The 27,730-nt window shown below is 55.1% G+C and overlaps 1 protein-coding gene across 3 annotated transcripts; it reads right to left on the reverse strand.

The window, feature by feature from the left end:
* Nucleotides 1–579: 579 nt before the first annotated feature.
* On the reverse strand, nt 580–27,730 carry TRIM29 (tripartite motif containing 29). Of its 3 annotated transcripts, XM_023208476.1 has the most exons (10): nt 26,827–27,730; nt 18,098–18,193; nt 17,053–17,286; nt 15,353–15,551; nt 12,608–12,709; nt 10,310–10,402; nt 8,009–8,107; nt 4,661–4,737; nt 1,712–1,781; nt 580–1,108 (listed from the first exon to the last, which is right to left on the reverse strand). In XM_023208476.1, the coding sequence occupies exons 1-9, from the start codon at nt 27,628–27,630 to the stop codon at nt 1,719–1,721; spliced, it is 1,767 nt and encodes a 588-aa protein (XP_023064244.1). In that variant the 5' UTR covers nt 27,631–27,730; the 3' UTR covers nt 580–1,108; nt 1,712–1,718. The 3 variants fall into 3 exon arrangements, with proteins under 3 accessions (XP_023064244.1, XP_023064243.1, XP_023064245.1); XM_023208475.2 differs by having other exon boundaries at nt 580–1,781; XM_023208477.3 differs by lacking the exon at nt 26,827–27,730 and adding an exon at nt 18,345–18,609 and having other exon boundaries at nt 580–1,781.

Below are 27,730 nucleotides of genomic sequence, written 5' to 3' on the forward strand. Positions count from 1 at the left end.
GGAAGCCTTCCCTGACTGTCCTTCCAGGGATCTCTGGGTTTCCAGGGACTAGATGGCCTTTTCCCTTTCCTCCATCCCTCAAGTCCAGGATGGTGCTGTCCTCAGGAGCCTGACTCTCCTGCCAGCCTCAGAAGTGAGCTCCCCTTCCGAGAAGGCCCTCAGGTCTGAAGCCTCCAGTGGGCTTCCACTCCAGCCTGTGTCTGAGCACCAGAGTGCTGGGGGTTACAGGCTCCCAGCCACTCCTGGGCCCTTCTCCCCCTGGGAACTCTGGGGTGGGCTGGCCAGAAGGTCTGAGCATGGCAGAAGGTATTGAGCGTATCTTCAGGCCCACAACCCACCATCATTCTCCCTGTGTTCATTGTCAGCCAAGGCCTGTCTCCCTAAGACCCGGGCTCCTGCACTGCACCCCTGTGTCCCAGACAGGGTAAGGGAGGTGAAGGGAGATTCAAAGGAGCCACATCTGCAAGAGGAGAGCAGGAAGATGACTGTGCCCTCATCAGAGGGAAAAAGTACATTCAGAAGAACTGCAGCCTGTTCCCCTGGGGACCCTCAGGAAATGGTCATTCAGTACAAGAGAAGTGACAGATCAATGGTTTATTCCAAAGGGGAAAGCCCAAGCTGGATGCCTCCCTCCCCGACCCCTGCAAGCTGACCCATCCTTCCAGAGTCCCCACAGCCCTGGGGCTGTTGAGACGGGAGAGGTCCCCACTGTGCCGCTCCTGGTTTTGTCTCGTCTCCAATCCCTGGGCACCTTGATATGCAACATGGGTGGTAATCGGAAGGAGGGGGCAGCCTCTGATGGGGCGGTGGCTAAGGGCGGGGGCAGTGTGTGAGGCACTCTTCGCAGCCAGCCCAGCCACACTCTCCATCGCCAGAGAGAATGCCAAATGATAAACTGAATGAAATTCTATAGGCAAATGGTACAGCGGCTGGGAAATGGTAGCTGGGCCAGTAGCTGTTTTCATGGGTGGATCATATCATGTTAAGGGAATTATTTATCCCAGAAGAGGGAAGAGAGGAATATCTTGGCTAAGGTCATCCTGCCAGTTAGGAGAAGCCACCCTCCAGGGACCACAGACTCAAAGTGGCTGTGGTGGAGACCCACTGCCTGCGTAGGGCGATGTCAAGACACTGAGAGGTGTCCGTCTGCAGTGGCCAAGGGCTGCAGGTTCTGCCACGCTGGACACTGATATGTAGGACTAGAGAGAGCATGTAGGGCCAGTCCTCTGGGAAGCAGGAGGTGGGCCATGTGAAAGGGAGATGCGTGGCTGTGCTGTCCAGGTACCTGCTGGCAACACTGGGGGATGGGGCTTTGGAGAGAAAGGTCTGTAGGCCTGGAGACAGCAGGGCATGGGCAGGAGAGGCAGGCTGATACCATGCAGGTACTCACTGCTAGCCCCCAGATCCAGCCCGAGAGGAGGAGGGTGATGGGTTAGGGCAGTCCCCACCTATCTCACCCCTGTGATGCGTTGGCCTCTGAGCACAGAACGATGTTGACCATCTGAGGTCATGAGGCAGGAAAGGAGTCTGAATGGAGTGTGGCCAGTGGGGAAGCTGGAGAGGCCAGAACCTCCCCGAGAGACTGGTAGAGGGCTGCAGAGGGCAGGTGCAGGACCAGGCTCCCTTCCACCCAGACAAGCACAGTAGCTTAGAAGGCAAGAGCAGCAGGGTCAGAAGGAAGAGCAGGGGTGTGGCGCCTCATTCCTTCCGCCAGGAGCTCATGGGGCTTCGTTGGACCCAATCCCGTTGCCTTTGTTGACGTAGAATGGCCGGTAGTGAGACTGTGGGGAAAACAAGAGTGGTCAGGGAGGCCAGATGACAGATGAGCCCGCTAGCTAGACCCACCCTATCCTAACCTGCCCCAGGAGGTAGCAGTGATCCAAGCCCCGACAATTCTAGGAGCCTTTTGGCCTGATCTGCAAGATCTACCTACCCCGTGATCAGGGGCTGGTCCCTAATGTCAGGATTTACAGGTTTGAATCCTAATTGGAGTCCATTCCCATAGTTAGTGGGTGAGCTTGAACCTCAGCCCCTCATCACACTGGTCGAAATTTCTCTCCACAGCTCAGGAGGTTCCTCCAGTGCTACCACAGCTGCTATTTATATAACATTTTCTACTCCACGGAACTTCACAGCACTGTGCCGAGGGCTATATGCGGATGCACTCATTTAATTTTTACAACCACCCAATTACATAGATTACTATTATCATATTCATTTTATAGTTGAGCAAACCAAGACACAGAGAAGCTAGGCAACTTGCCCAAGGTCACTCAGCTGGTAAGCAAGGAGCCGGAATCCAAGCCCCAGCAGGCTGCCTCCAAAACCCACACCACCAGCCCCCAGTTCTCGGCATCACTTCTCTTATGGCGAGGGCTTCCAGGATTTTCTTTGGCTCTCTCTGCATAAATCTCCCTTACAGAGGGGGTGCAGAGAGGGTCAACAACTACCCCAGCCCAACACAGTCCCAGGCTCCCCACAGCCCTATGCCTCTCTCGTCCTGCTCCTCCTCCCCCAGCCATTGGTATTCAGGGAGCATCTCTGGAGAGAGAGCCCAGTGACAGCTCTCCCAGCCTTCTCCATGTATCATATCTCCTAGTAATTTCATGAAATCAGCGTGCCCCACCCCGCCCAGATCACTTCATCAGGGCCCTGAGGAAGCAGCCCTCCAGGATGGAGTGGAAGAGCACGACTTAGCTGCTGCTCACCCATGCAAGTACCATCAGCCCCTGGAGGGTCTCAGGAAGAGGATTTGTCCCTGAGCTGGGTCAGAGGCTAAGCCCACCCCCATGCCCTGTGGATCCCAATACAGGAAACACCATTTGCCCCTCATACACACACCCCAAGGGTGCACTGCCCTTGGCCCTGTCTGCCAGGGAACTGATCCCTCCTGGTCAGCTCCTTGCCTATGCCTGGTCCACAGCAGGACTTGTGGGCCTGAGGGATGCTCAGACCTTGCTTAAACCACCTATTAAAGAAAGGAAGAAACTGGGACCCAGGGAGGGGAAAGAACAGCTACTTACTGGCAGAGCAGGGCCTGGACCAGGTCTCCTGACTCCCAGGGGCCAGCCGGGACCCCAAGCAATTCATAGGGCAAAGTGAATAGATTTGGAAATGGCCGAAGCCTTTCTTTGAGGAAGACTGGGTCAATAATATGGGTTGCAGGTCGATGAATTGCATTGTCTGGTTAAAAGCCCAGAGTGGTCGGTGGGCATCAGGGCAGAATGTTCCCCTCACCCTCCCTTCCCCTCCCTTCCCCTCCCTGGCTTGAGGTCACAGCACATATGGCCGTTGGAAAAGCTAGGAAATCATCCTAATTACAGATGGGAAAACTGAGGCACAAAGGAATCATTCTTCCTCACGCAAGGTCACACAGCAAGTCAGTGAGACAGCTGGGGCCAGCCCCCAGGGAAACTGATTCCCAGCTCAGCCTCTCTGCACCCCAGCACTGCCTCCACTCTCCCAGCGCTGGCTGCTTGCTGGACACCAGAACCCTGCCCTGCCAGGGGCCTCAAAGTGCTGATGAGCCTTCTCTTCAGGGTCCCAGGCTCTGAGAGGGTGGAAAAGTATGTAGTAGGGAGGGGAAGGACTGACTCTAGAACAGAAACCTTCTTTTATCTCCCCATATCTGCTTTCTGCAGTCCTGCTGTTGCAATGCCCCTGGGCCCAGCTCCAAATTACACACACGATCACTTAGCTCCCATCGCCAGCAATTAAAGATTCTCTCCAATTAAACTATCCCCAGCCATTCTTTGTGGTCCAGGGCAAATCACCTCTCCTGCTCTGAACTCCAATTGCAAGGACAGCAAGAGCCAAGGGCTCTGCCCTGGTTCCAGCAGAGCTCCTGATGCCACCCACTTGCCACGGCAGCTGGCTGACTCCTGTAGCAGGGCCTAGAATGGACCTTCAGGAGCAAGGTATTCAGGCACATGGGGGCTCTGCATGTGAACTACAGTCCCTGATCACTGAGCTCTCAGTCAGGGTCAGACATGTCAGATCTAACGGGCACTGGAGATCATCTCAGTCCCCACATCATAAAAAGCAAGAAAGTGTCTCAGAGAGGGTATCTAACTTGTCCAGGACCCCACAGTCAGCAGGTGGCCTGGACCCCAAAGCCATGCTTCCCTGTCTTGCTGCTCTTCTGATATCCCTGGCCTAGGGTCATTAGATAACGGAACCTAAATATATCTATTCCCAACTTTCCAGCCTCTCCCGTCCCCACACTATCACCCCAATGGCCTCTATGCTGTCAGCACTGGAGAACTGCCCCGGGGAGGTGGGACCTATCTCTAGGAGGAGGCCTGTCCTCCTGCTGGGCTGTTTTACAATCCCAGAGCTGGCAGAACCCAAGCTGCCATTCCACTAGCATAGGCATCCAACAAGCATTCGCCAGATAAAACCCCAAGGCTGCCCACTTTATAGATCAGAAAACTGAGGTCCAGACAGTGTGTGCTTAGCTAGTCCCCTGCCCATTAGCCCTGGCTCTCTACTACCCTCTGCTGTGTGCAGGTATTCAGGCCACTGCTGCCTCCTTCTCTACCCCATGGCCCAGAGAAGTCATCATCCTCCCACAGGCCCTGGAACCTGTTGCCCCAGGGAGGCCCCTTCAGTGCCCAGGTCTCTGGATGTGCCCAGGCCCTCCCGGCAGCACTGCCCTTACCAGCATAGTCTGCTTGCCAGACTTCCAAGTCTGGGGCTGGGCCTTGGGGCTTTGGCTCCGCATGAGGGAAGGATAGCCTGGGAAGACAAGAGACTCAAGTCAAAGGGAGCACCGCTGGTGGTCAGGGGCCCCCGGGGCCGGAGCAGCACAGCTGCCTTCTCCAAAGTGACCACCAAGCATCATCCAGCCCATTACCAAATGCAGCCGCCTGAAGAGGCGTGCAGCAGCCAGGGCGCCGCAACCGAAATTCCTGGGGAGGCTGGCCAAAGGGAGGAGGCAGCAAAGCAAACAGAAGGAGGAGGAGCTGGCCAGGTGGGCTGGACCAGGCAGCAGGGGAGTATTGCACCCACATCCAGTGCAGCATCACACTGCTCTGCAGGGATTTCCACTCACCTTCCCCAGAGGTTTACACCACGGGCCCTCCCCTTCCCAGAAACCAGGAGCACCACGCATAAGCATGACCTGCCAGAGTTTCCTGGCAGGAGGCGCTCACTTGGACTCCCCTGTGCTTTTTGGACGATGCTTCCCATTCATGGAGCCCCACTTGTGCCAAGCACTGTGGAAGGGATTTTGTAGACGTCTCCTCACTGAGCCTGGCCCCTGTATCTGTGAGCTATGAGCTCAGCAGTTTGCCTGAGTTGCACAGCTTATAAGCAGCAGTCAGGATTCCAAACCAGGTGCTGCCAGACTCCAAAACCCAAATTCATGTTTTTTCTCCCCGGCTCTGTGGCCTCTCCCCTGTTTCACTAGTCAGAGACTAGGGCCTAGAGAGGGGCAGGAATTTGTCAGTGTGGCCACCACCCAGGGTTAGGATAGCAAGCCCGAGAGGCCCAAAGCAGGTACGCTCTCTGAGCTTGGTTGCAAAGATGCTAGTCTAAGGCGGGGCCGCCCTGACTCCCTCCGCCTCAGCCCAGACAGACCAGAAAGGAGCTGTGGTTCACAGCACAGTGAAGGCACTCTCAGTGTCAGCCATCAGCCTGCAGGGAGGCCTGGGAAGACACAGGCCATGACCTGGAAACTGAGGCCCTCAAGAAATAAGCAGGGTCTGTCCCGGGCCAGATCTCTGTCCAGTGAGAGGCTGTGGTCTGTCTTGGGGAAGCCCCTGTCCTGCCCTGCTCTAAGCGAGGATGAGCAGGTCAGGCTCGTGATGAGCACTGCCAGGCTGCCTGTTGGGCTGGCCCTTCCCAGGTTGCACTGAGCAAGCAGGAGGGGAGGAGACGGAGCAAAGAACCTGGGTCTCTTCCTGCATCTGGGGGTGGGGGCAGCCTTGGAAAGGGGGGCATTCCAGGGATCATGAGTGGAGATTAAGAGGGGTAATTCAGGCCTCATCTCTCAGTTCCCGGAAAGAAAATCCCACGCCAGCCATGAGAGAGGGGAGAATGGAAACAGGGGTGGGGTTAGGGTGGCCCAAGTCACCCGCCTTGTGTAGCAGGCAGAAATCCAGATAGAGTGTGCTGGGGTGGCAGGTGGGGCATGCATCCCTCTCCAGGGAGCTCTGGGGAGAAGGGACCGGCACACCCTAGAAGTGGCAGAGAGCTCCCCATGTCCCACCTGCCCCGCTGTGGGAGAGAAAAGGGGAGGAATGGAAAAATGGGCAGGTACCGGGATTATTTTTAGACAGCCCACTGCGACCCAGTGGTTTGGAAAACTCTGCAGTGGCCTGTCCCAAGGTGGTGAACTGATAGGGGGTTTTCCCAGTGCCTGCTGGGAGAGAGAGAGGCATTAGTGGCACAGTGCTGGTCCCACGAGGGGCCAAAAGGACCCACCCCTCATTCTGGGGGCTGCTCTGAATCACACCTGAGGGCGGCCACCTCCCCTGCCAGGTGCTCTGTGGTCCAGGCTTGAGCAGAGAGCAGAAAGGCACCTGCTAGAAGCCAAACAGGCCAAGGCAAGTCCTGGAGCTCCCCAGGCCCAGATCAGGGCTAGGACATGCCTGGGGCTTCTGCAGGCTGGGACCCTCCACCCATAGTCCTGTCTCCTTCATCTTGCCAGCAGCTCCAAGAATCCCTGCCCTGGGTATAGTGTAGGACTCTGGGCCAGAAGGGACAGCTGAGTGACGAGGCCTCAGAGGCCACTGCTCAGCGATCTGTCTGCCCTGCATAGCCCCTTTCCCTCTCCTGAGCCCACCCAATTTGCTGATCTTGACTTCCAGGCCAGATGTTTGGGGTGCCAGAAAAGAGACAGGGTTACTCCCACCACAGCCATTAGAGCTGTCCCTGGGATCTTTCAGGAGATACATGAGGGCCTGGGGCCCACAGCTGGGGTCTGGTTCAAGCCTGCCCCCTCGGGATGCCCCCAGCCCCAGGGGACAGGAGGCATCGACCACTCTCCCTTGTCAGAGTGCTGGAGAGCACCGCAGGCAGGCGGGGGACAGAGTGCCAGAAAAGAGGATCAGTCTTGGGGGGCCTTAGGGTCGTCTGGTCCTGCCTTTCCCAAAGGGGCGCCTGCAGGATTGGCTCTGCAGGATGCTGGCAGGTGCTCCATGGCCACAGGACCCTAGAGCCGGCCAACGCTGGGAGTTAAATAAACTCTGCAGTAGGAGAAGCAGCACCCTGAAGATCAGAGAGGTCGGGTGCAGGGGGTACGGGGTGTCCCCCCCGTCCTGACCACTGAGAGCTGTTGTTGCAGCGTGTAGGTAGAGACCAGAGAGCGGTGAAACAAGCCCTGGGAAACGCTGATGTGGCCCAGCCCCCACTCCTGCCCTCATTTTCAGCAAAGACCACGGCGGCGGCGGCAGCTCCCGGGCTCTCATCTGGCCCCGTATCTATGAGCTCAGCAGTTTGCCTGAGTCGCACAGTTTATAAGCAGCAGTCAGGATTCCAAACCAGGTGCTGCCAGACTCCAAAACCCAAATTCACGTTTTTTCTCCCCGGCTCTGTGGCCTCTCCCCTGTTTCACTAGTCAGAGACTAGGGCCTAGAGAGGGGCAGGAATTTGTCAGTGTGGCCACCACCCAGGGTTAGCACGGCAAGCCCGAGAGGCCCAAAGCAGGTGCGCTCTCTGAGCTTGGTTGTAAAGATGCTAGTCTAAGGCGGGGCCGCCCTGACTCCCTCCGCCTCAGCCCAGACAGACCAGAAAGGAGCTGTGGTTCACAGCACAGTGAAGGCACTCTCAGTGTCAGTCATCAGCCTGCAGGGAGGCCTGGGAAGGCACAGGCCATGACCTGGAAACTGAGGCCCTCAAGAAATAAGCAGGGTCTGTCCTGGGCCAGATCTGTCCAGTGAGAGGCTGAGGTCACTGGACAGGGAGGTGAGGGAGGAACTAGCAGCTCAGGGAAGAGACCCAAGCAGGGTTGGGGAGGTATGGGGCAGCTGTGGAGGAAAGCAGGGGCCAGGGTGGGCAAGCTCACCTTTCAGGGAGAAGGAGGAGCTGCCTTGGACGACGGGCAGGTCGTTGTCAGAGCTCTGAATGCTGGAGGAGTACTCCCAGACCCGGGAGGTGTAGTTACCTGGCAGGGCAAAGAAGGGCTGTCAGGCCCCCACAGCTGGGAGGGGGAGAGGAGGCAGGACCAGGACACAGCCAGGTCTGTGACTCTCCAGCCGCTGGCCACAACTTAATCCGGGATGCCACTTGTGATCCCAGTGATACCTCACCCCCATCCTTCTGCCACCATAGCTATCTTTCTAAAATATAAAGCGTAGTCTGGTCCCTGCCCTACCTAAAGACCACTGTCCTCAGAATAAGGCGCAACGTCCCAAGCACAGCCCGTGGCTCTGTCGTGAGTTGCTCTCCGCAATCTACGCCACACACCCGCCATCTCCCACTTCTTGGCTTTGCCTCTGCCCTCCCTCCACCACTGGACATTCAAACCAGCCTAATTCTCAGTGTCTGAGACACTCCAGCTTCTCTCCTGCCCCAGGCTATGTACCCAGACCCTGTTCTCTGCCTAGGACGCTTCTCCTGCTTCCCACCCTCGGCGATTCAAGGGTGGGGTCTTCAAGTGTCAGCTTACATGGCACCTCCCCAGTGTCTGCATGTGCCTCAGTCCCATCCCCACATCATCCTGTACCCCCTACCCTCTGGGTGGCAACTATATGTTCAATTGTCTGTCTCCCGCAGTGAGCTCACATGAACTAGGAATGTACCTGTCTGGCCCCTACATCACACCTGGTGCCTGGCACACAGCCTGGTTCCTGGAAGGTTCATCATTGTATGGCTGATGGACAGAATGCATGAACCAATGAACAAATAAATACAAACACATCCTAAAACTTGCGGAGGAGACAGTTGATAGTTGCCAAGTTGAATAGGCTAGCACACGCCTATGTGCAGGCATGTCCCATAGTCCAAAGGAGAAGGCAATGGGAAGGGGGTGGGAGGAGCTGCTAGGGCACTCAGAGGGCACTGGAGTGGGGGGCTCAGAGCCCCCGTGGGTGATGCACACTTCTTCAGCACCCCCATCTGCCAGGCTTGAAACATCAGTGACCTCCTTAGTCAGGCTCACCCCTTGGCTGCTTGTGGGGAGGGCTGGGGGCTGACTTTTGGGCTCAGGGGTCAGAGGTGGCTGGGGCTGGCCACCTGCCCCCGTGCAAAGCCCTCCCACGAGGATCCCAGGCAGCTTCTGTAGCAAGGCCTCAGTGAGCACGTCCAGCCAGGGCTCTGCGAGGCCAGATACCTTGCCCTTCTGTTCACTCATGCCTTTAGTCTCTCTCTCAACGACTGCTTCCTGTCCCCCTCCTACTTTTGAGCTCTGGGCCTGTAGCAGCAAACAGGACAGACACAGCTCTGTCCTCAAGGTGCCCATGGTCTACTGCATATGTGGAAGAGGGGGTACCTCTGGTCACGGCTGTGAATCCAATCCTGGATGTAGAGGCCCAGGCATTGCTGTGGTGCCCCTGACCCTCCAGTCTCCATGGCTCTTCTCCTCACAGAAGAGTCCTCCAGTGCTATGTCTGGGGTGGGGGCTGACCCAGTCCCCTCCTTCCCCGTGCATGGCTGGCATGTGACCAGGAGCCCCCAGGACAGAACCAAGGGCTCCCAGAACCAGGTCTCATTGAGTGGATGGCCCTGCCCTTGAGCAAATGGTCCCCTCGGAGCACTGGGCAGAAGGAGACCCTGAACTTAGCAGCTCCCCCTAGAGAAGCCATGTCCCCACCCCCATTTCATCTCATCTAGGTCTTAAGGTGCTGCTCACTCGCCTCACCTCCTGGAGCTCCAGGGCCAGTCCCATTTCCTGCCATGCCTTCTTTTCCAGTCACAGCCAAGCTAACAACTAACCACTGTACGACTTTTCATTGCAGAAGTACGCAAATCAGTAGATTCTCTTTGGGCCCTCGTGCCCTCATACTTGCTGGGGGGCTTCCCCACACTTAAGCCCAAGGTGGCTGCTCAGCTCCAGTTTTCCCCAAATCCTTCCTCAGGAATCAGAAGAGCATATGGACTCGAGAATCTCCAGGAATGCCGAGATTCCTGGCTATTTTTCCTCCAGCCTAACTAACAGTGTCCCCCATGCATGTACACACACACACACTTTAAGCTCGGTAGGTAGGACCCCTCTCCACCCGTGTCTGGGCCCCCCACCCATCCCAGCTTCCCACATTCATCTCACACTGGGGTCTGAACCCCGTGCCCCCGGCCTCACCTCTACGCCCCTCCTGCCTGGACAGCCCCACATGAACACTGTGCACCCACGAGCTGAGCCACCACCTACCTTTGGTGCCATAGAGATTGTTGAAATTCTTCTGGGTGGTCTCCTTGGTGAAGCGGCCGGGAGATGAGGGCTGGTATGATGTCCGGGCCCCACCTGTGAAGCCGATGAAGGGGGCTGTCACTGCAGAAAACGGTCGCATGCAGGACTCCTTGCCCCCAAAAAAGTTGCCCAAGTGCCCATCACAGGACCTGGACTCCGCCATTGAGAGAGGTCCTTTGGGTCTGACATAAGGCAATCAACTAATTTATCACCAAAATTGGCATGCTTTTGAAGAGTAGAAGGGCTCTGTTAGTAACCGTGAGGAGAGCATCAGCATAAACCTGGAGAGGCCATGGCAAGCACGGGGGCAGAAGCGGTGGGAGCTCAGAGCCTCACTTCACAAGTGCTTTCCTTTCCACACACCTGGGCTCTCACAACAGCCTTGTGAGGAAGCAGTGGGGACTGATACCCCCACTGATACCCAGCTGAAAACAATGAGCTCCCCATGTGTATTCTGGTCCTCTGTTACCTCTGTCCTTCCCCACCTGACCCTCAGATAACACCACACCCCCAGTTCTGGCCCTGCCAGTCCTTCCTGTAAGCCTTTATGCCTGTGGTCCCTGATGCCCTCTGCCCATCGCAGTCATGCCCCTCTACTGAGCACAGGTTCCCAGAAACTCACCCCTCCTGGGAAGGAGTCACAGCCACTGTCAATCCCACTGACCTCAAAGCTCCCAGACTCAGGACCCAGTCCCTTTAGGGGCCTTGCTTCTTTCATCTCCTTGGTGACTCCTTGGTGTCCTCCCCACAACTCCACCCTGAGCCTGGGAGTTCCCAGAGGGCAGATTTCCTGTCCCTCCTGTCCTCGGCACAGGCTACCCACAGTGCTTGGGCAGGGATGCTGGGGGAACCTGCTTCTTCTATCACAGACATCATAGACTGACTCACAGCAACAGAGCTGGGAAGTTTCCCAGCATGTGAGCACAACCTCCCCTCTCTTCAGAAACGGGTACTGAGGCCTGCCCAAGATCCCCCAGGCCCTAAGCCCTCAGGGTGGCATCATAGTAGGTGCTGTTGTTCCCTCCACCCCCTCCCACACCTGCAGGAGGCTCACACCGGGCCCTCAGTCTCCTACAGAGCAGGAGAGACCCACAGGAGCCCATCAGGGCACTCGATGGCACCCCAGGGCCTGGTCCATGGATGGTAGGGAGAGACAGGAGGGACAGGGCCGGGGCGAGGCCTGGTGGGGGTTCTGAGGAGAGGGTTGCTGGGGCTGACTGGTTAGAACAGCTTATCCTCTCCCAGAACTTGCCCAAAGGCACAGCACCCTGGGCAGGGAGGAGGCAGGCTGGCCGGCTGGGGCCTGGCCCACACCAGGAATGTCAGAGGAGGGAGAGCCCAACAACCAAGAAGCCCAGGAGTTGTTTTCAAACTGGGTGGGGCGGCACAGGTGCTTTTCTGTTGAGCTCATCTCTCCAAATCCCCCAGGCCTCTCCCATTGTGTGTGTGTGTGTGTGTGTATGTGTGTGTGTAAGACATGTGTGAATTACTGATTAGCTCCTGGAGGCTTCCCCCTCCCCAGCCCCTGTGCCTTCCCCATGCCTCCCTCCTCCCCCAGCCCCACTCTCCCACATGCACAGGCACACACCCTCATGGCCCGAGGGTCAGCACACCCGCCCTTATGTAACGGATATTGCCGTGGTTTGTTGCTGGCGCCCAAGAATGAGAGGCCACCACAGGACAAGGACAGGCAGGCACTGGTCTATGCTAGGCCAGCACCTTGCAGGCTGGGACTGTCCAGGGCCTGGGAGGGAGGGCCAAGGGGGCCAGGGTGCAGAGCCAGGAAACTCAGAAGAAGAGGCACTGCTCTCCCCGCCTAGGGGAGCAGAATGGTCCTGCGGTCGGCAGCCGTCTCAGAGGGCTCAGCCCCTAGAAAACCTGAGCCAAAGCAAAACACAGCACCAGCCTGGCAGAAGGGAGCCCAGGAGACCTCTGGAAGGAACGAGAAGCAGAGGTGTAGACTAGAAGTGAGAGGGCAAGGAGGGCAGAGGGGCTGCCTGTGTGGCCGAGGAGGAACGCCTCTGAGGAGCTGGCACCAGGTAACTTCTCATTCGAACCAGGATGCTTCTGAGAGCAAACGCAGACGCTGTTCATATTCACATCAGGACAACATGCAGATGCCAGGACTTTCCCAGGCAAACTGGACATATCATCACCCCCACCCAGGAGGAACCTGGCTGAGAGTCACTGCGTGGACTTTGGGGGTCCCCTGGGCAGCAGGAGAGACGCTGGGTCTGAGGTGAGGGGGCTCCCTCTTACCTTTGGGTGTCAGGTACATGGAGTATCTCTTCATGGTGTCCGGTGCACTCCACTCACCCCCGAAGCTGTTCGTGTAGTTGTTCATGTAGCGATGGTCACCACCTAGGAAGGAGAGGGTCGGGTCAGCAGAGGAACCAGGTGGGAAGGAGGAGGCAGCCCACTGGGGACTTTGGGGGCTCAGATGAGCCACCCCATAGTCCACCCCCTATGTCCCAGGGAGAGCCAAGTCTCCGAAACCTCCGAGAATATGATGCCCTGACTGCCATCTGCTCGGTTCCTGAGTTCTTGGTGGAGAGGGTGTCTGCAAAGAGCCATCCACCCTCGTGGACAGAGCCCTTGTGAATAAGATCGTGTGCACAGCACTTCCTAGCACTTCACCTTTACAAGGTGCTTCAATGCCCATTGCTTATTTGATCCATACATCAGCTGCGTTATATCCCCCTGAGATAGATAAGGAAACTGAGAAGTAAGAGAAATAAGAGAAGCAGCTTGCCCAATGTCACATGCCAATAAGAGCAGAGTTTGTGATTGAGCCCTGGCCCTCTGCTTCCGGGTTCAGTCCCAGCCACTGCTGGCAGCCTAAGGTGAGGGGATGAGGTCCCAATGTTGGCCTCCCTGGCCCAGGGATCCAGGCAGTGGAGTGAGCTGCTATGGTGGGGGCCACTCACCTGCAGACCCCCTAACTCAAACAGATCTGCTGCTCCTCACTTGACTTCCCTCAGCCACCTCCAGTCCATTCCTTTCACCTGCGACTTCCCCGTGTTCTACTTTCCCTGTCCTTCCCTCTCTCTCTCTCCTGAGCAAGAGGAGGAATGTGCCTGAGAGCCTTGTTCTTCATCTTCATCACCTGCGCCTGTCAGTGTTCTGGTGCACAGTAGATACTCAAAGAATAAACAAATGCCCTCCTAGGTGTTAGCCCAGCCCTGTGCCCCACAGAGCCCAGGATGAAGTGGCCTGGTGTCTCCTAGCACAGGGGCCTTTGAGGTGTGGATGAGTTCCTGGCCTGGTGGGCAGGCTGGCATCAGGGAGGAGTGGATGGTCACTCCACTGTCTGACTCACCGGCCACCACCTTCTAGAGCAGACACACTCCCAGCATCCACACAGCAGCCACACAAAAAAACAACATAGAGGCAGAGGAACCGCCCCCATGGCCCCAGGCACAGGTGTGGGCCACTGAATCAGCAGCGCCCATCCCTGCTCCTGCTTGCCACCTCGCCACACACCTCATACACGACGCAGGGCCACACCTGTACAGAGGCTGTGGACAGCATTGTGACCTAGAAATGGGACACTGAGCGGCCAGGAGGCTGAACAGTTTCTGCAAGGCTCACTCCACCCCAGTCTAGGCCATCCCCCCAGGCCTGGCCAGACCTCACCGGAGGGTCTCCCCTGCCGGGTTTGTACCCCAGGGCTGATGATTATCACACTCCTCAACCCCACTGCTGCAGCCACCGGCAGCTGCAGCTTCTCAGATGAGAGGGCTCGGGAGACTGAATAGCAGTGTTCAACCCCGCCGTACCCCCTACCGAGCTGTGCGCCCTATGAAAGGATGCGTCTCTGAGCCTCAGCCTTCTCACCTGTAAAATGCAGTACACCCCGCAGGGAAAATAAGGTAATGTGCATGAGGAGCTCAGCGAAATGCCCAGCATCGAGGGAGCACTCAATCGTTGTCAGCTGTCACCATCACCATTAGCATCATCACTATTGTCATTAGAAGAAGGATTTCGGGATCTGAGTGCCGTTTGAAGCCAAATGATTGTCTTGCTGAAATGGCTTATCTGTCCTTGGGTGTGATTGAATGTCTCCCACATTTCACAGGGACACTGTGTGATACTGCCATCACCAAGGTGCACAAATGGCCTCCTGAACCCCAACCCTTCCGCACACTCCTATCCCCCTCATCCCCTTCTCCTCCCCCAAAGAATCATATGCTGTGTCTGGAGAACAATCAGGGGTCCTTTCCTTTGGGGTATCCATGTCTAGCATTCACTAATAAAGCTGTACTCTCAAGGCCCCGTGCAACGCCTGGGACATTGGGTGGGGCCTTGGGGAAAGTGCCCAGGCTTCAGGCCCTAAAGGGACTGGGTGGAAAAGGACTTAACAATGTTGTTTCTCAGGTTCAGAGGTTTTCTGTGAGGTGATTCAGTTGACCTCTGAGGGGACAGCATGACTCAGAAGAAGAGCTGACTTCAGGGGAGCTGGTGAGTCACAGAGACAGTGTCCCACCATCCCCAGCCCAGCCCACCAGGCCAAGTCCAGTCTCTGGGCTCAGCACTGCTCAGCATGGCCATGATGACAGGCAAGTCCTCCCTCCAGGCATGGCTGCAGTTCTAGGTCACGTCTGCTAGAGTCTGCAAAGCCACCAGTTTGGAGTCTGGCCCATACCAGGGGCAGGATCCACACAGCTGCTGGGCTGGGCCCGGCAATTAGATGTAGATCTGAACAAAACCAGTCTCTGAGTTTGATGGGCAACCCACAGAGAGGAGGCATTTGTGCAGCCGGTGCCCAGGACGTCCCTGCTCTGGAGGCCTCTTGCTATAGCTGCATAACTTTGGCAGCAAGTTCAAAGGAGGGGGAGGGTTAGAATCCCTGTATCCTAGTCCAAACAGCCTGAGGAAGGGTGGGTGGGTGGGTAGGAACAATGAGAATAAGCTCACCGGACGCCGGCCCATGTCAGGCAGCAGGAATTGATTTGGGAGAGAAAGGTCCATGGCCTTGGGGCCCAGCCACGAGAGGGGACCTACCGTTCTCCATGTGGTTCCTCTCAATGAAGTTACGGCTCAGGTCCGCCTTGCACATCTTCTCAACGTGGCGCATGCATACATTGAGCAGGTCGTCCTTGAAGTTGCCTAGCGACTGTCCCAGGCCCTCCCCCTCCAGCAGGACATGATAGGTGGGCAGGGGTGGGGGGAGAGAGTAATTGCTCATCAATGCACCAAATTCCTACCAAGAAAGGAAAAAACCATTAACTGCCTGGGTCTTCATGAGCTATGAGGACTCTTCTCTGCCAGGGGCTCTCACAGTGCAGCTGGGGGTCTCAGTGCTGCAAGCCCCACTCTTCCTCACTGGACATTTGTTTCTTCTGTAAGGTGAAAAGGTTCAGCTAAAACTCACTGGATGCTAACACCCCTGATGGCACTGGCATTCAGATGTGTGACTCCACGACTGCCACCGCTAAAGTGGGTACGTCTGTTTACCTCATAGGGTTTGTGAGAGAGACACAAGCTGTGAAGACTGGGAGTGAACGCACTTAAGAAATGCAAGGAATGACTATGGTATTTGGGGTCAGCCATGGTGGTCTTTTCTTTCTTTCTTCTCTTTCTTTCTTCTCTTTCTCTCTTTCTCTCTTTCTTTCTTTTTTGAGGCGAAGTCTCACTCTGTCGCCCAGGCTGGAGTGCAGTGGCGCGATCTTGGCTCACTGCAACCTCCGTCTTTCAAGTTCAGGCCATTCTCCTGCCTCAGCCTCCTGAGTAGCTGGGATTACAGGTGAGTCCACCATGTCTGGCTAATTGTTTTTGTTTTTGTATTTTTAGTAGAGGTGGGGTTTCATCATGTTGGCCAGGCTGGTCTCGAACTCCTGATCTCAGGTGATCCGCCTGCCTTGCCCTCCCAAAGTGCTGGGATTACAGATGTGAGCAACCATGCCCGGCCCACAGTGGTATTTCTACCTTTACATGCCATGCTCAGTGCTGCCTTAGCACTGCTCATTTCCCTTCCTCCTCACCAAAGACTCTGTCCTCCCTCTCAAATCCTAACCGGCCTCCAAGACCCAGTTGCAACTCCACCTCCTCCACAAAGCTGTCTTAGCTTCCTCTAGCCCGCCTGCCCTTCTCTGAGCTTCTACAGGCACTTATCTCCTGAGCCATATGCTTTATCATTTAATTACACACTTTTCTATATTGTTCTCTAATTGTACATGTCTTATCTTCCCAGCTGGATTGCAGTTGCTTGGGGGCAGAAACCATGTCTTGTACTTCTCTATTCGCCACAGCACCTAATAGAGTACTGGGCACGCAGTAGTATCCAAAACTCTCTAGCAGATGGAAGGATGAATGGATGAATAGACAAATGGACTAGATCCAAGATAACAAATAGGCAGCACTCCTACGCCACTGCCCCTCTACCCAATTCACTGATCTCAGAACTCTTTCCTACTGAGCCTACGGCACTGCTAGCACGTATCAACTGAAGTTCATAAAAGGTGATATTTGTGTGCCATCTTGAGAGTAGGTAGAGAAATGGATTGGATTAAAAAAAATTAAACAGAGAGAATGGCGCTTGGATAGATGGATGAATGGATGGATGGTTGGATGGCTGGATGGTGAATAAATGGATAGATGAATACGTAGATAAGTGGATAGGTGGGTGGATGGATGATGGAGGGGGGTCTTGAAAAGTGCACGGGGAAATTAAGGCCTTGAGTGACAGAGGAGTGGCTTGTTACCTGAAGAAACAACACAGAGTCGCTGATGCTGTGCAGCTGCTCCCGGGTCTGCTTGTCCTCATTCAGCACCTTGGCCCTCTCATCCAGAGCATCCACGATCACCTTCACTTGGTCCACAGCATCCTGCTCCCGCTGCTCCAGTGCAGCCCTCACTTCCTCCTTTTGCTTCTCCAGGTCCCGCACCAGGTCCCGGAAATTCTGCTCCAGAATGGCCTTCTCATTGGTGGTGAAGCTCTAGAGGTCCAAAGTCAGGGAAGGGATTAGGCAGGGCTTTAGTTAGGGAAAGAAATCTAGCTAGTTGGGTATGTCTTTAGGTTTCCAGCACAGGGTCAGGGCATTCCCACTGCCCTAACCTGGCAAGTCTGTTTAGCCAAGAATCTCATTCAAAGGCATCACTGAGGGATGCCACCTACTGATAGAGATAGCCAGGTTTGTTCACAGCCCACATTCCTATCGTGGCTCCTTCTTCTTGGTGAGTTGATATGAGCCATCATTCCCTGTGGGCCCCAAAGTTCTCCCATGGGTCACAATATGCTCCCTGAAACTCTAACCAGAACCAAACATCTTCAGAAAATGAATGTATATGTAGAAATGTGTATTCAGAAAATTAATGTGTATGCCAGCTGTGTATGTAGTCAGGGTCAAGCAGGCAGTGATTTCAGATTGTAGTTTGCAATTACCCAAACCACGGCAGACACATATTTAGCCACAATGGCATAAGTAGAGAAGAAATGGTGTGTATTTGGTGGTTGGGGAGTCTGGTGGGCAGAACAGACATTGGAGAACATCGGAAGACACACTGGGGCCTTTACTTGCTGGGATAATATGAAATGGGTATTAGGTCACAGACAGGATCCCACCTGAGGGCCTGGCTCAGACTGAGAAGGGCAGTCAGTGAGAATGTCAGAGGAAGCGGGAGAAGCCAGAAGAAACACATGTGGGATGTCTATGTGTGCCTGAGACTCAAATGGGAGCCAAGGCCTGCCTCTTTCCAGGCAGGCCTGGTGGGGTAAGGGAGTAGCAAGGTGAGCTTGGGGGCGCTCACCTTGATGCGGTCCTTCTCCTTCTGCCACTTCTCAGCTTCGTCCTCAATCTCAATGATCTTGAGCTGCAGCTGCTCCTTTTGCAGTGATAGCTCTGTCTGCAGAGAAAGAGCCAGGATTGGAGAAGTCAGGGGGAGGAGATGGAAGAGAACCAGAGAACAAGGGAGCGGGTCCACCCAGGGGCACACTGGCAGCCAGGGCTCATCACTCATCTATTCAGCTCTTCATTCAGCAAACATTCATCAGGACCTCGGATATGCCAGGCACCATGCCAGTCGCCAAGGATCTAGCAGTAAGTTAAATACCATCTTGCTATATTCTCAGGCCACTAGGGCTGGACATTCTAGCCTTGTCTTTTTAAGGGCTAAACCTCTGCTTGTCTTCTCCACCCAGCATGAGCAGGAGGGAACTCATTTTCAGGGTGCTTGCCCATTTCAGTGGACCTGCAGACACTGGGAAGAGAAAGGAAGGGGACCCAGCCCAGCTCAGCCCAGCCCAGCCCAGGGAGTGTCTCATGGCAGTAACAGTGTGCAGCGTTTCTATGGCATGACGTAGGGCTGTGTTGCAAGCAGCAGCCAGGGTTGCCTCTGGCGTGGACTCCGTCTGGGCAGGCACAGCTATAAAACCTGTTTATGGGAAAGGGAAGGCATTCTGCAGTTTTGGCAAGACAGGGACTTTTATCCAGGGGCTCTGGGGAAGGAGAAGGCTAGAGAGGAAGGCAGTGTAGAGTGGAAGAAGGGGTTGTGGGGACCCCTGCTCAGGAAGAGGACACAGACTGTTGGGGTCTGGGGTGGTTAAGGAAGAGGTTGTATCAGTAGTGTGCTGGGACATTAGCTTTCACTCCCATATTCACCTTCCATTTGGGGAAGTGCCCTTCTCTGAAAAGCAGCCAAAATAGAGACAAAAGGAGAGGCATGAAGCTAAGGCCAGTCCCATCCAGCCAAGCCTCTGTTCTGCTGGGCTGCCCTGTAGGACTCTCAAAGCCCCGTCCAGCATGGACAATAGGTGAATGATCTCCACCTGACAGAACAAAGCATCCAAGGGAGCCTTGGATTGCTCCAGATTTCCCCACTACCACTGGGTTTTGAATGCAGAGTCCCACCCCTTTCTCTGGTCATCTCCTTGAGGAGCCCAAAAGAATAGTCAAGGTGAGGAAGCCACAAACCTCTAGGAATGTGAGTTCCAGCAGCCAGGAGTCATGAGCACTTGGGCACATGCATCACCACACGGCACAACTTCTGAACGCCCCACCAGGCCAAGGGAGGGCTAACAGCGGACCTGCTGCAGGCACCCAGGGAAGTGGATCCGATGGCAGAGAGTTTCCCTGGATTTCTTGGAAAAGGTGCCCAGAGGGTGGGGAAGGCATGGTCCAAGAGCCACAGAGCCTTCCAGACAGTCCTTGAATCCCTGGCCTCCCCCCCTCCCCCCTCCACCACATTACTGGGCTCTCCAGGCAGGGAGATTCAGAGTTGTTCTCAGTAGCATTTGCCCCACCAGCAATGGGCTGGAAATGCCATAGCATGGAAAATACCATCACCAGAGATGGAAAAGAGGACCTAAGGAGATGAGGATGGAGATTTGGCCCTATCTCTGGAAAAAAGGCTGGAGAGAAGCCAGCAGTCACTAAATAAGATGGTGAGAGAGTGGAAAACAGAAAGGAGGCCCACCATAAGGGCAGAAACTAGACCGTCACACTCTCTGAGGATACAGAGCCCAAGAGCCCAGGAAACACAGGCTGGCAGATCCCATGGCCCCAAAGGCCTCCGAGGAGGCTGGACCTGGCAAGCAGATCTGAGCTGTGAGGAAGAGTCCAAGAGAACCAAGACTGGGGTTCTATCCCAGGCACCTTTCTCACCCTGGAGAACTCGAGTGAAGCCCGAGGTCGAGGAACAGCTGGAGGCCCCCAACCTCCTGACCCAGCTCAGCGATGGAGGAGTTGGCACCTGGGTTCCTCACCCCACCTTACCACCCCCAGAACAAGGTCTGATGGAAAGGAAAGCAGAGAACAAAAACACAACCCCTCCCACCACAGGCCAGGGCCCAGCGCTTGTAAAAGTCCTGTCTCAAATAGGGGATGGGCAGCCCTTCCATGAAATGAGCAATGGTGGGCTCAGAGGGAGTTCACCGGGAGCACAGGACAGCAAGTGCCTCTGAAAGTTGCCTAGCTTCTCTGTGCCTCAGTAGCCTTGTCTGGTCCATGGGGGGCGGGAAGAGGACCTGCCTCCCAGGGAAGCTGTGGGATGCCCTGGGATTGGGAGTGAAGCTCCCAGAAAGCATCTGGCACAGCGTGAGCACCGTCTGAGCACTGGTCCCCATCGTCACTGTTGTGTGGGAACCTTCCATGGACCAGGGGCCAGGCCAGGTGCTTTCACTCACACCACGCTCGCAGCAGTGTGTGCAGTGTGGTGGGCAGGTGGGCCCAGCATTGGCAAGTGAGGAGCGTGGCAGGTGTGATCAGGTGAGGTGTTGGTAGTGTTCAGTGGTGAGGATAGTGTATGCTGTTGGATTGGGATCCAGATGGAATGTGTACACTGCCTAGACACAGAGTGAACAGCAGGGAGTGCACAGAGGCTGGTGAGGTCAAGACACTGGGCTGAATGCAAGACGGAAGCATAGCTCGTGGATAATTGAAGATTAGAGGACACTGGCGGAAATGAAGGAGGAAGAAAGGGGATGAGGGTGGACTAACCACCTGCAAATGGAAGAAGGTCTGACCAGAGAAGGTGAGGGCTGCATGGTTGGGGCTGCAGAGGAGGAAAGGTCTCCCCAAGTGAGCATGGATTCACTGGCCAAGACAGACGAAGGAGACAGAGTTCAGGGATGTAGAATTCAATGGGGATTAGAACAAAGAAGTGTCTAGGCCAAGGGCAGGGTGATGCCAGTCCCCCTAGAGTCCATCCTTTATAAGGGAGCCAGGGAAGAGGGCAACAGGGCTAGCTGAGCACCAAGGGGTGGAGAGCAGAGCCAGAGGTGCTGGCGGATGACGTGGAAACCTGTGAGGGCAGGGTCAGAAGGGGAGACTGTCTGCAGCTGTGGGTGGAAGAGTCGGTCAGGGTGGAGGAGAGACTTGGCCTTCTATTTCTTTGGGGCACTGAAGAAGTTGGACACAGGCTGGGAAGGGGCCTTGTTCTCACAGCACGTCTTCCAAGACCAGACTGGCAGGACACAGCAGGTTCTTGGAGTTCCCTTGGACTGGGAACTCTGTGCTGCTAGAACACTCCTTCATCACCTCTGGGATGAGTCCTACCCTGTCAGGGGAGGAGCATTTGGGGTGAGACCTAGGGATGCACCTCGTGTCTGTTCAGCTCTTGGCAATTTTTCCTGTACAGGAAGTAATATAACATGGGAAGGTTTAAAAGACACTGGGCTCTCCTTCAACACTAGTAGAGGGAAGGAAGGGAGTGTTGATTACTGAGCATCTACTATGTGCCACGACTTTTCTCCTTTAACCAGCAAAAGCCTCCCGTGGAGGTAAGTGGCATTATCCCTCCCCTCCCCGCCCCATTTCACAGGTGTGAAAACTGAGGCCTAGAAAGATTACACAGCTTGCCCGAGTTCTCACAGGTGGAAAGCGGTAAGACCAAGCTGCAACAATAGGGCTCAGATCCTATTCTGTGCCTTAAGAGGCGCATCTAGAGGTGGTGGCACGGGGCTGTCCTGTGTGTCTTCTGTGGCATTGTCCTTCCCCTTCACTCCTGCTGACCTAAGCCCTCCCATGCTCCCTTCACCTCGCAGATGGCCCACTTTGGCAGTTCCACGTCTTTCCTCTTGCCCCCACCTCCCTCCCAATTCCCTCCCCACACCCTCCCCATTGTCCTGAAGCCCCAGCTTTCTCTCTCCCTCTTCCTTCAGAAAGTGGTTAAAGGCCCTGATGGCTGACAGGGCCTCTGATCCCCGCAGTCTCGCCCTGCCCACGCCTCCCTCCTGACTTCCTACTCTCCGCTTCATTCCTCCCTGCCCAGACCTGCCCCTAAATGACTCCTTTGTTCCCTTCTCCCACACCTGTCTGGTTGCCTCTTGCTCTCTGATGCCAGGATCGGGCCCTGCATGGGCCACCCAGCCTTGAAATCCCTCAGCCTTGGGTGAGCAGAGGCTTCCCTGAGAGCAGACGGGTAGCGTAGCAGCTAGCAGCACCTCAACCTGGATGTGGTCTTCAGGTGGAGACACACCTGAGCACCCACCTGGACAGGTGTACCTGCACCGCCTCCAGGGAGGAGACGACTGGCCACGATCTTCCCCTGGCCTGAATTCACTACAAGGCCTGTCGGCTGTGACATTTGCCAAATGAGCCCGTTAATTGCCAGATTTGTACTCTCAGACAAATGGTAATTATCTGGATAAGAATCTGAAATGCTGGATAGATTTCCCCATTTCCACCCGGACGTCAAACAGCCTGGGATCAGTTAGTCTGCTTAACTGGGATTTACTGTTCCTTTTGCTTCCTCACAGCCTCAGGTCAGGGGAGGGGTAAGATGGGGCAAGGAAGGCATCACCCTGGCCATCTCCAGGCCAACAGTGGGGAAGAGGACAGAATGCCAGGCCCACGGAGTTAGCAGCCCCCTCAGTCTCCTTCACCTTGCAGATGGGGACACAGGCATAGTGGGAACCTCCCCTCCCTGAGCCTTGGTTTCCTTGTGGTGAAATTGGACTAGATCTCTGACTCCCAACCCAGCTACATATTAGAATTCTCTAGGGAGACCTTTAAAATACCTCCTTGGGTAAGGACTGGGAATTTTTGTTTCAACAATTCACCAGTTGATTGTGGTCTGGGGATTGCTGGCCACTGGACTCGGTGATCTCAAGAAGACCCTTCCGATCCTACAGGAACAAAAAGGCTTAAAATAGCGGAGAGGAATCCCAGCTCTGCCAATCTTGAGTGCTGTAACTTGTGTAAGTCTCTTAACGACTTTGAGCTTGTTTCTTCATCTACAGGTAGGACATGCTGGGCCAGGCACTGGCACTCAGGTGTGTGCCATAGATACTGGATTGTCTCCTGCCTGCCTGTCACTTTGCTCCCCTGCTTCCTGTCTCCAAGCCTCTTTTATTTTGTTGTTTCTCCCTTAACACCCAGAGAGGTCACCCTGCCTCCTTTCTCACCCACCCCGTCCCAGAGCAAGCACTCTCCCGCAAAGTCACCGAAGTCTCCAGGGAAAGTGGGCCCAGCCCCTCCAGGGCACCCTGGCCTTTAGCCCAGCTCCCCTTCCCAAATCCCAAAGAGCTTTCCTGGGCAGACCAGTGCTGCTCAGAAACGCAAGGACCCGTGGCTACCCATGCCCAGCAACCAGTGGCCCAGCTTTTGTGGAAGAATTGGGCAATGAGATGAGAAACAAAGCCATGTTATGGTGAGAGAACTGAACTGAACCAAATGGTGGGGTTGAGAGAGTGGAGGAGGCGTGAGGCTGAGCCTCTCCAAAGCAATGCTCCTGGCTGAGTGACCTACACACATGCCTGGTCGTGCTGCCACCTCAGAGCAGGCCAGACCCATGTCAGGGCAAGGCCACCCAAGAGCAGCCAGCCAGCCACCCAGAAGGTCTTAACAGCCTGGCCTGCTGAAGCTTGAGATAGGCAGAAGGAAGACCATGAAATACAGACAGGGATGTATGTGTACATTTCAATCTCACCCACGTAACCTAGCCTGGGAAGTGTCCAATGGCAGAGGGGAAGACAGGAGGACATGTATGGGACCTATTGTGACATTCAGGGTGGAATTGGAAACATGCTGACCCAGGGACCACTAGAGGAAGGTGCTGTCATATTGTCGCACCAAGCGATCTTTTTCTAACAGAGACTCGGCTCAGAGTCTGTAGGTAGAGCTGAGGCCCAGGAGACGGGCACCCACAGCCCTGGGTGTCATCTTAGCCTCACACAACCAACCAAGGCAGGTCTGAGGCTATGTCACCTGGGCCTTCACCACTGGCCTGCAGAACAGGTTCTGAACAAGGCTGCTTGCAAACAGCTATGTGTGGGCTGATGTTTGGGTCTGCAGGAGATGCCTCAAAAGGATGCCAGGACTGGCATGCTCATTCACTTTGGACCATCTACCCACTAAACCTGCTCTGTGCCAATGTCCCCCACCTCTGACATTCCAGCAGAGCCAGGCCGAGACAGCCGGGGTGCCCAGCTCAGTCTCCTGGCTGCCTGGCTCCACTTCTCCCTGCCTAGCCCTATGCTGCAGGTGCACATGCGTGTGCACACACACATGCAGGCTACCTGAAGCTCCCACCATCATGGTCACTTTAGGGGACCAGGCATTTTCTCCTAAAGCACACATACCCCAATCCCATCCCCTTGGGGCCCCTTCCCTGAGGCATTCTCAAACACTGGGAGAGGGCTTAGGGGGCTTCCTCCTCAAACAAGGACCTTGGACAGGCCCCTTCCTTCCTCTATGCCTGTGTCCCTATTTGCAAGGTGAGGGAATACTCTGTTGGCCTGGCATTCTGTCCACTACGACTTTATGTTGACTGATGGCCACTCTGCGTAACTGGGTGGGTGTTCCCCAGTCCTGTCTGTGTGTATGAGCCCTCCCTCAGAAAAGAACTGTGAGTCCCTCGGCGGCCCCCATACTGGAACCTGAACTCTGAACTCTGAGCTCCTGGCACATCCAGACGGGGCTGCCCAAGACCTTCCTGCCCACCAGAACCACCTCTTCCAGGGGTACCCAGGCTTAAGCAGAGATATCCTTGGTTCAGTCCAAATTTGAGGCCAAATCCTACATAGAAGATGATCAATAAGAATGTCCTTTGCTTGTAGTCGAGGTGGGAACCTGAACCCTCCGCCTTCTTGACACCTCTTTGCCCCTCCTCATCCTGAGGCCTCAAAGACATTTCTAAGAATCCTATGGCTCTGTGGGGTAATTTGAAAACCAACAATCTAGCCTCACCCCTTGGGAAACTGAGACTGAGAATGGAAAGGACTTATTCACAGCCTTACAGTTAGTTAGAGGCAAAAACTGGGACTGGAACTCAGTCACATTTCCTAAAACCTTGTCTGAGGCTCTGCAATTTCTCAGTTGCTGTGATGAGGATGATTGCCTCTTATTCTGTCTAACCTCCCAAGTAAGCTCCCTAGAATGACTTTCATGGCCCCTGTCCCATCTATATCTCTCAGTATGAACCCTGAGGACACACTGGGGTCTTCCCCATCTTCCGACGGGGGAAGCTGGAAACATCTTCCTGGGCCAAACAAGGCTTCTGGAAGGGATCTGTGAGTACATGCCCCTCCCTACCTCAGCCCTTTCTGTCCAGGGGTGTGGGTGAGAGATGAAAGGAGAGAGTAATCAACCAGCTCCTCCTGGTCAGGAAGCCTGGGCAAGGAGGAATCCTGTGCTGTCCAGATCTGAGACGTGCAGAAGCTCTTCAGAAAAGTGGAGTTCACTGCTTTGGAGGTCAGGAAGGTTTGCCCCAGGAAGGCCACCCATAGCAGGAAGCTGTGTGCCTTAGGGAAGAGTGAACCCCACATCTGTGGGGCAAAGGGCAGTGGCCACAGCTGGGCCCTTTGCCCAAATCACCTTCCCCAGGTATGCTACATCCACAGGCCTGCACTTGCCTCTGCTCCTCCCCATAGAAGTACAGGCACAGGCACATAGAACTCATGCAAACACACTTACGTATCACATATACAAATACATGCAAACATCCACAAAGGCACAAAAACACCCACGTGCACATAAAATAAACACATATACAGATGCTCCTCAACTTGTGATGGGGTTATTTACCAATAAATCCATTGTAAGTTGAAAATGTGATCGGTCAAAAATGCTTTTAATACACCTAGCCTACCAAGCATCATAGCTTAACCTAGCTTGCCTTAAACTTGTTCAGAACACTTACATTAGCCAACAGTTTGGCAAAATCTTCTACTACAAAGCCTATTTTGTAATAAAGTGTTGAATTTTATGGAATACTGTACTGAAAGCATAGCACTTTCACACCATCATAAATCAAACCATCCTAAGTCAGGGACTAGCTGTACATGTACATGCCATCCACACACAAACTCCAAACTTCCCCAACAGTGTCCGCCTGCAGGAATAGGTTTGTCTACACACAACCACACATGCAAAACACAGGGCCCAGCTGAGAGAAGGATAAAGGAGGCTGTGGAGGAAGTCAAGAGACCAGCTGGGGATCAGCTAGAACAAGCAGCCACCGCACCACAAATAAAAACTACAAAGACAACAGAAAGGACATTTCAGTGGACCCCAAACTTCTCTCTTCTAGTGTCTTTCCTCACCCACAACCCATTCCCCAGGGGCCAGACCCACTCAGGTTAGAGGAATTATCTCTTCTTCAAATCAAAAAAAAAAAAAAAAAAAAAAAAAACAGCAGCGGAAGAAGAGGAAGAGGGAGAAGGAGAAGAAGAAGAAACACCCCAGCCAGGCACAGCGCCCAGGAGTGAGTTCTGTGCCATTGGGTCATACTCTCTGACCTGACTTGAATTTATCCTGTGACTTTGGTCAGGCCCCCAGTCTTTTCTGAGTCTTCATCTGCTCATCTAGAAAATGTCCCTGTCTCCTGAGACATTAGGGGATTGGGGAGCCACCTCTGATCCCCAGGTGGGATTCATGGGGACAGGGGGTATGAGGGGAAAGAAATGTTTTCTAAAAGAGCCAAGGACAGCAGAAACTTAAGCCCCAAACCCGAGGAAGCCCCAGTGGAGAAGATGAAGGTCGGAGGGGTGGGGTGAGAGAGGAGAGGCCTGGAGGGGCAGAAGGGGGCCCAGCACTTACCTCCTTCTCGGCCTTGGCCTCCTCCACCGTCACGGTGCTATGATTCTTGTGCTCTTGGAACATGCAAAGGTAGCAGATGCAGGTCTGGTCAGTCTGGCAAAAGAGCTCCATCGTCTTGCCATGCACGGGACACTTGCGGGCCTCAAAGTCCCGGATGGGCTCGAGCAGCTGGTGGTCTCGGAAGGCGGCGCCCTCCAGGTGGGGCTTGAGGTGCAGCTCGCAGAAGGAGGCCTGGCACACCAGGCAGGACTTGACCGCCTTCTGCTTGTTGCCGATGCAGGAGTCGCACAGCACCTCCTCGGAGCCAGACTTGGACCGTGAAAAAAGGCCCGTGTCAGCCCGGGGGTAGCTGTTCCGCCGGGTCTCCCCGGGCTCCATGATGGACACCGTGGGCTTCCGGGACTCTGAGAAAATGGACTTGCGCAGCTCGCCCTTTTCGGCAAAGGTAACGGGTGGCTTCTTGGCAGCCCCCAGCTGGAGCCCTGCGTACGGCGACCTCTTGCCTTCCATCGAGTCCATGCTGAAGTAGTTGGAGTTCTTGTCGTCCCCGGACTCGACAAACTGGATGATGGGTCGCCGCCACTCATTGCCCGCGAACAGGGCGCTCCTCCCTTCCCCTGGCTTCAGGGCACTGCCCAGGCTCTTGCCCTCAGCTGCCTCCCCGCCGTGCCCGTTGGTGGTCTTGGCATCCTTGCCGTCAGCTTTGGTGCCATTCTCCAGGCTGCCATTGGGACCCGACGGGCTCCGGGCATCCCTGGCTTCTGGGCTCGACCCGTTGCTCCTGGAGGCATCTGCGGCTTCCATCTCAGGGTGCTTGGCTGATCTGTTTTAGGCTTGCTGGGGTTCAGGATAGGTGACCTCTCTGGCTGGCGTCTCGGCAGGGAGTGGGGCAAGCAGCTACAGG

Source organism: Piliocolobus tephrosceles, chromosome 13, assembly GCF_002776525.5.
Source record: "Piliocolobus tephrosceles isolate RC106 chromosome 13, ASM277652v3, whole genome shotgun sequence".
In the NCBI taxonomy this organism is placed as follows: domain Eukaryota; kingdom Metazoa; phylum Chordata; class Mammalia; order Primates; family Cercopithecidae; genus Piliocolobus; species Piliocolobus tephrosceles.

Bases quoted from the DNA above. Each gene is read 5' to 3' on its own strand.
- TRIM29 (XM_023208476.1), bottom strand. From the start codon at position 27,630: ATGGAAGCCGCAGATGCCTCCAGGAGCAACGGGTCGAGCCCAGAAGCC. The intron at 15,552-17,052 runs GTAACAAGCCAC...CTTTCTTGGTAG, and splicing joins ACTCTGTGTTGTTTCTTCAG to GAATTTGGTGCATTGATGAG. The intron at 1,782-4,660 runs GTAAGGGCAGTG...TTTTCCCCACAG, and splicing joins CTGGCAAGCAGACTATGCTG to TCTCACTACCGGCCATTCTA.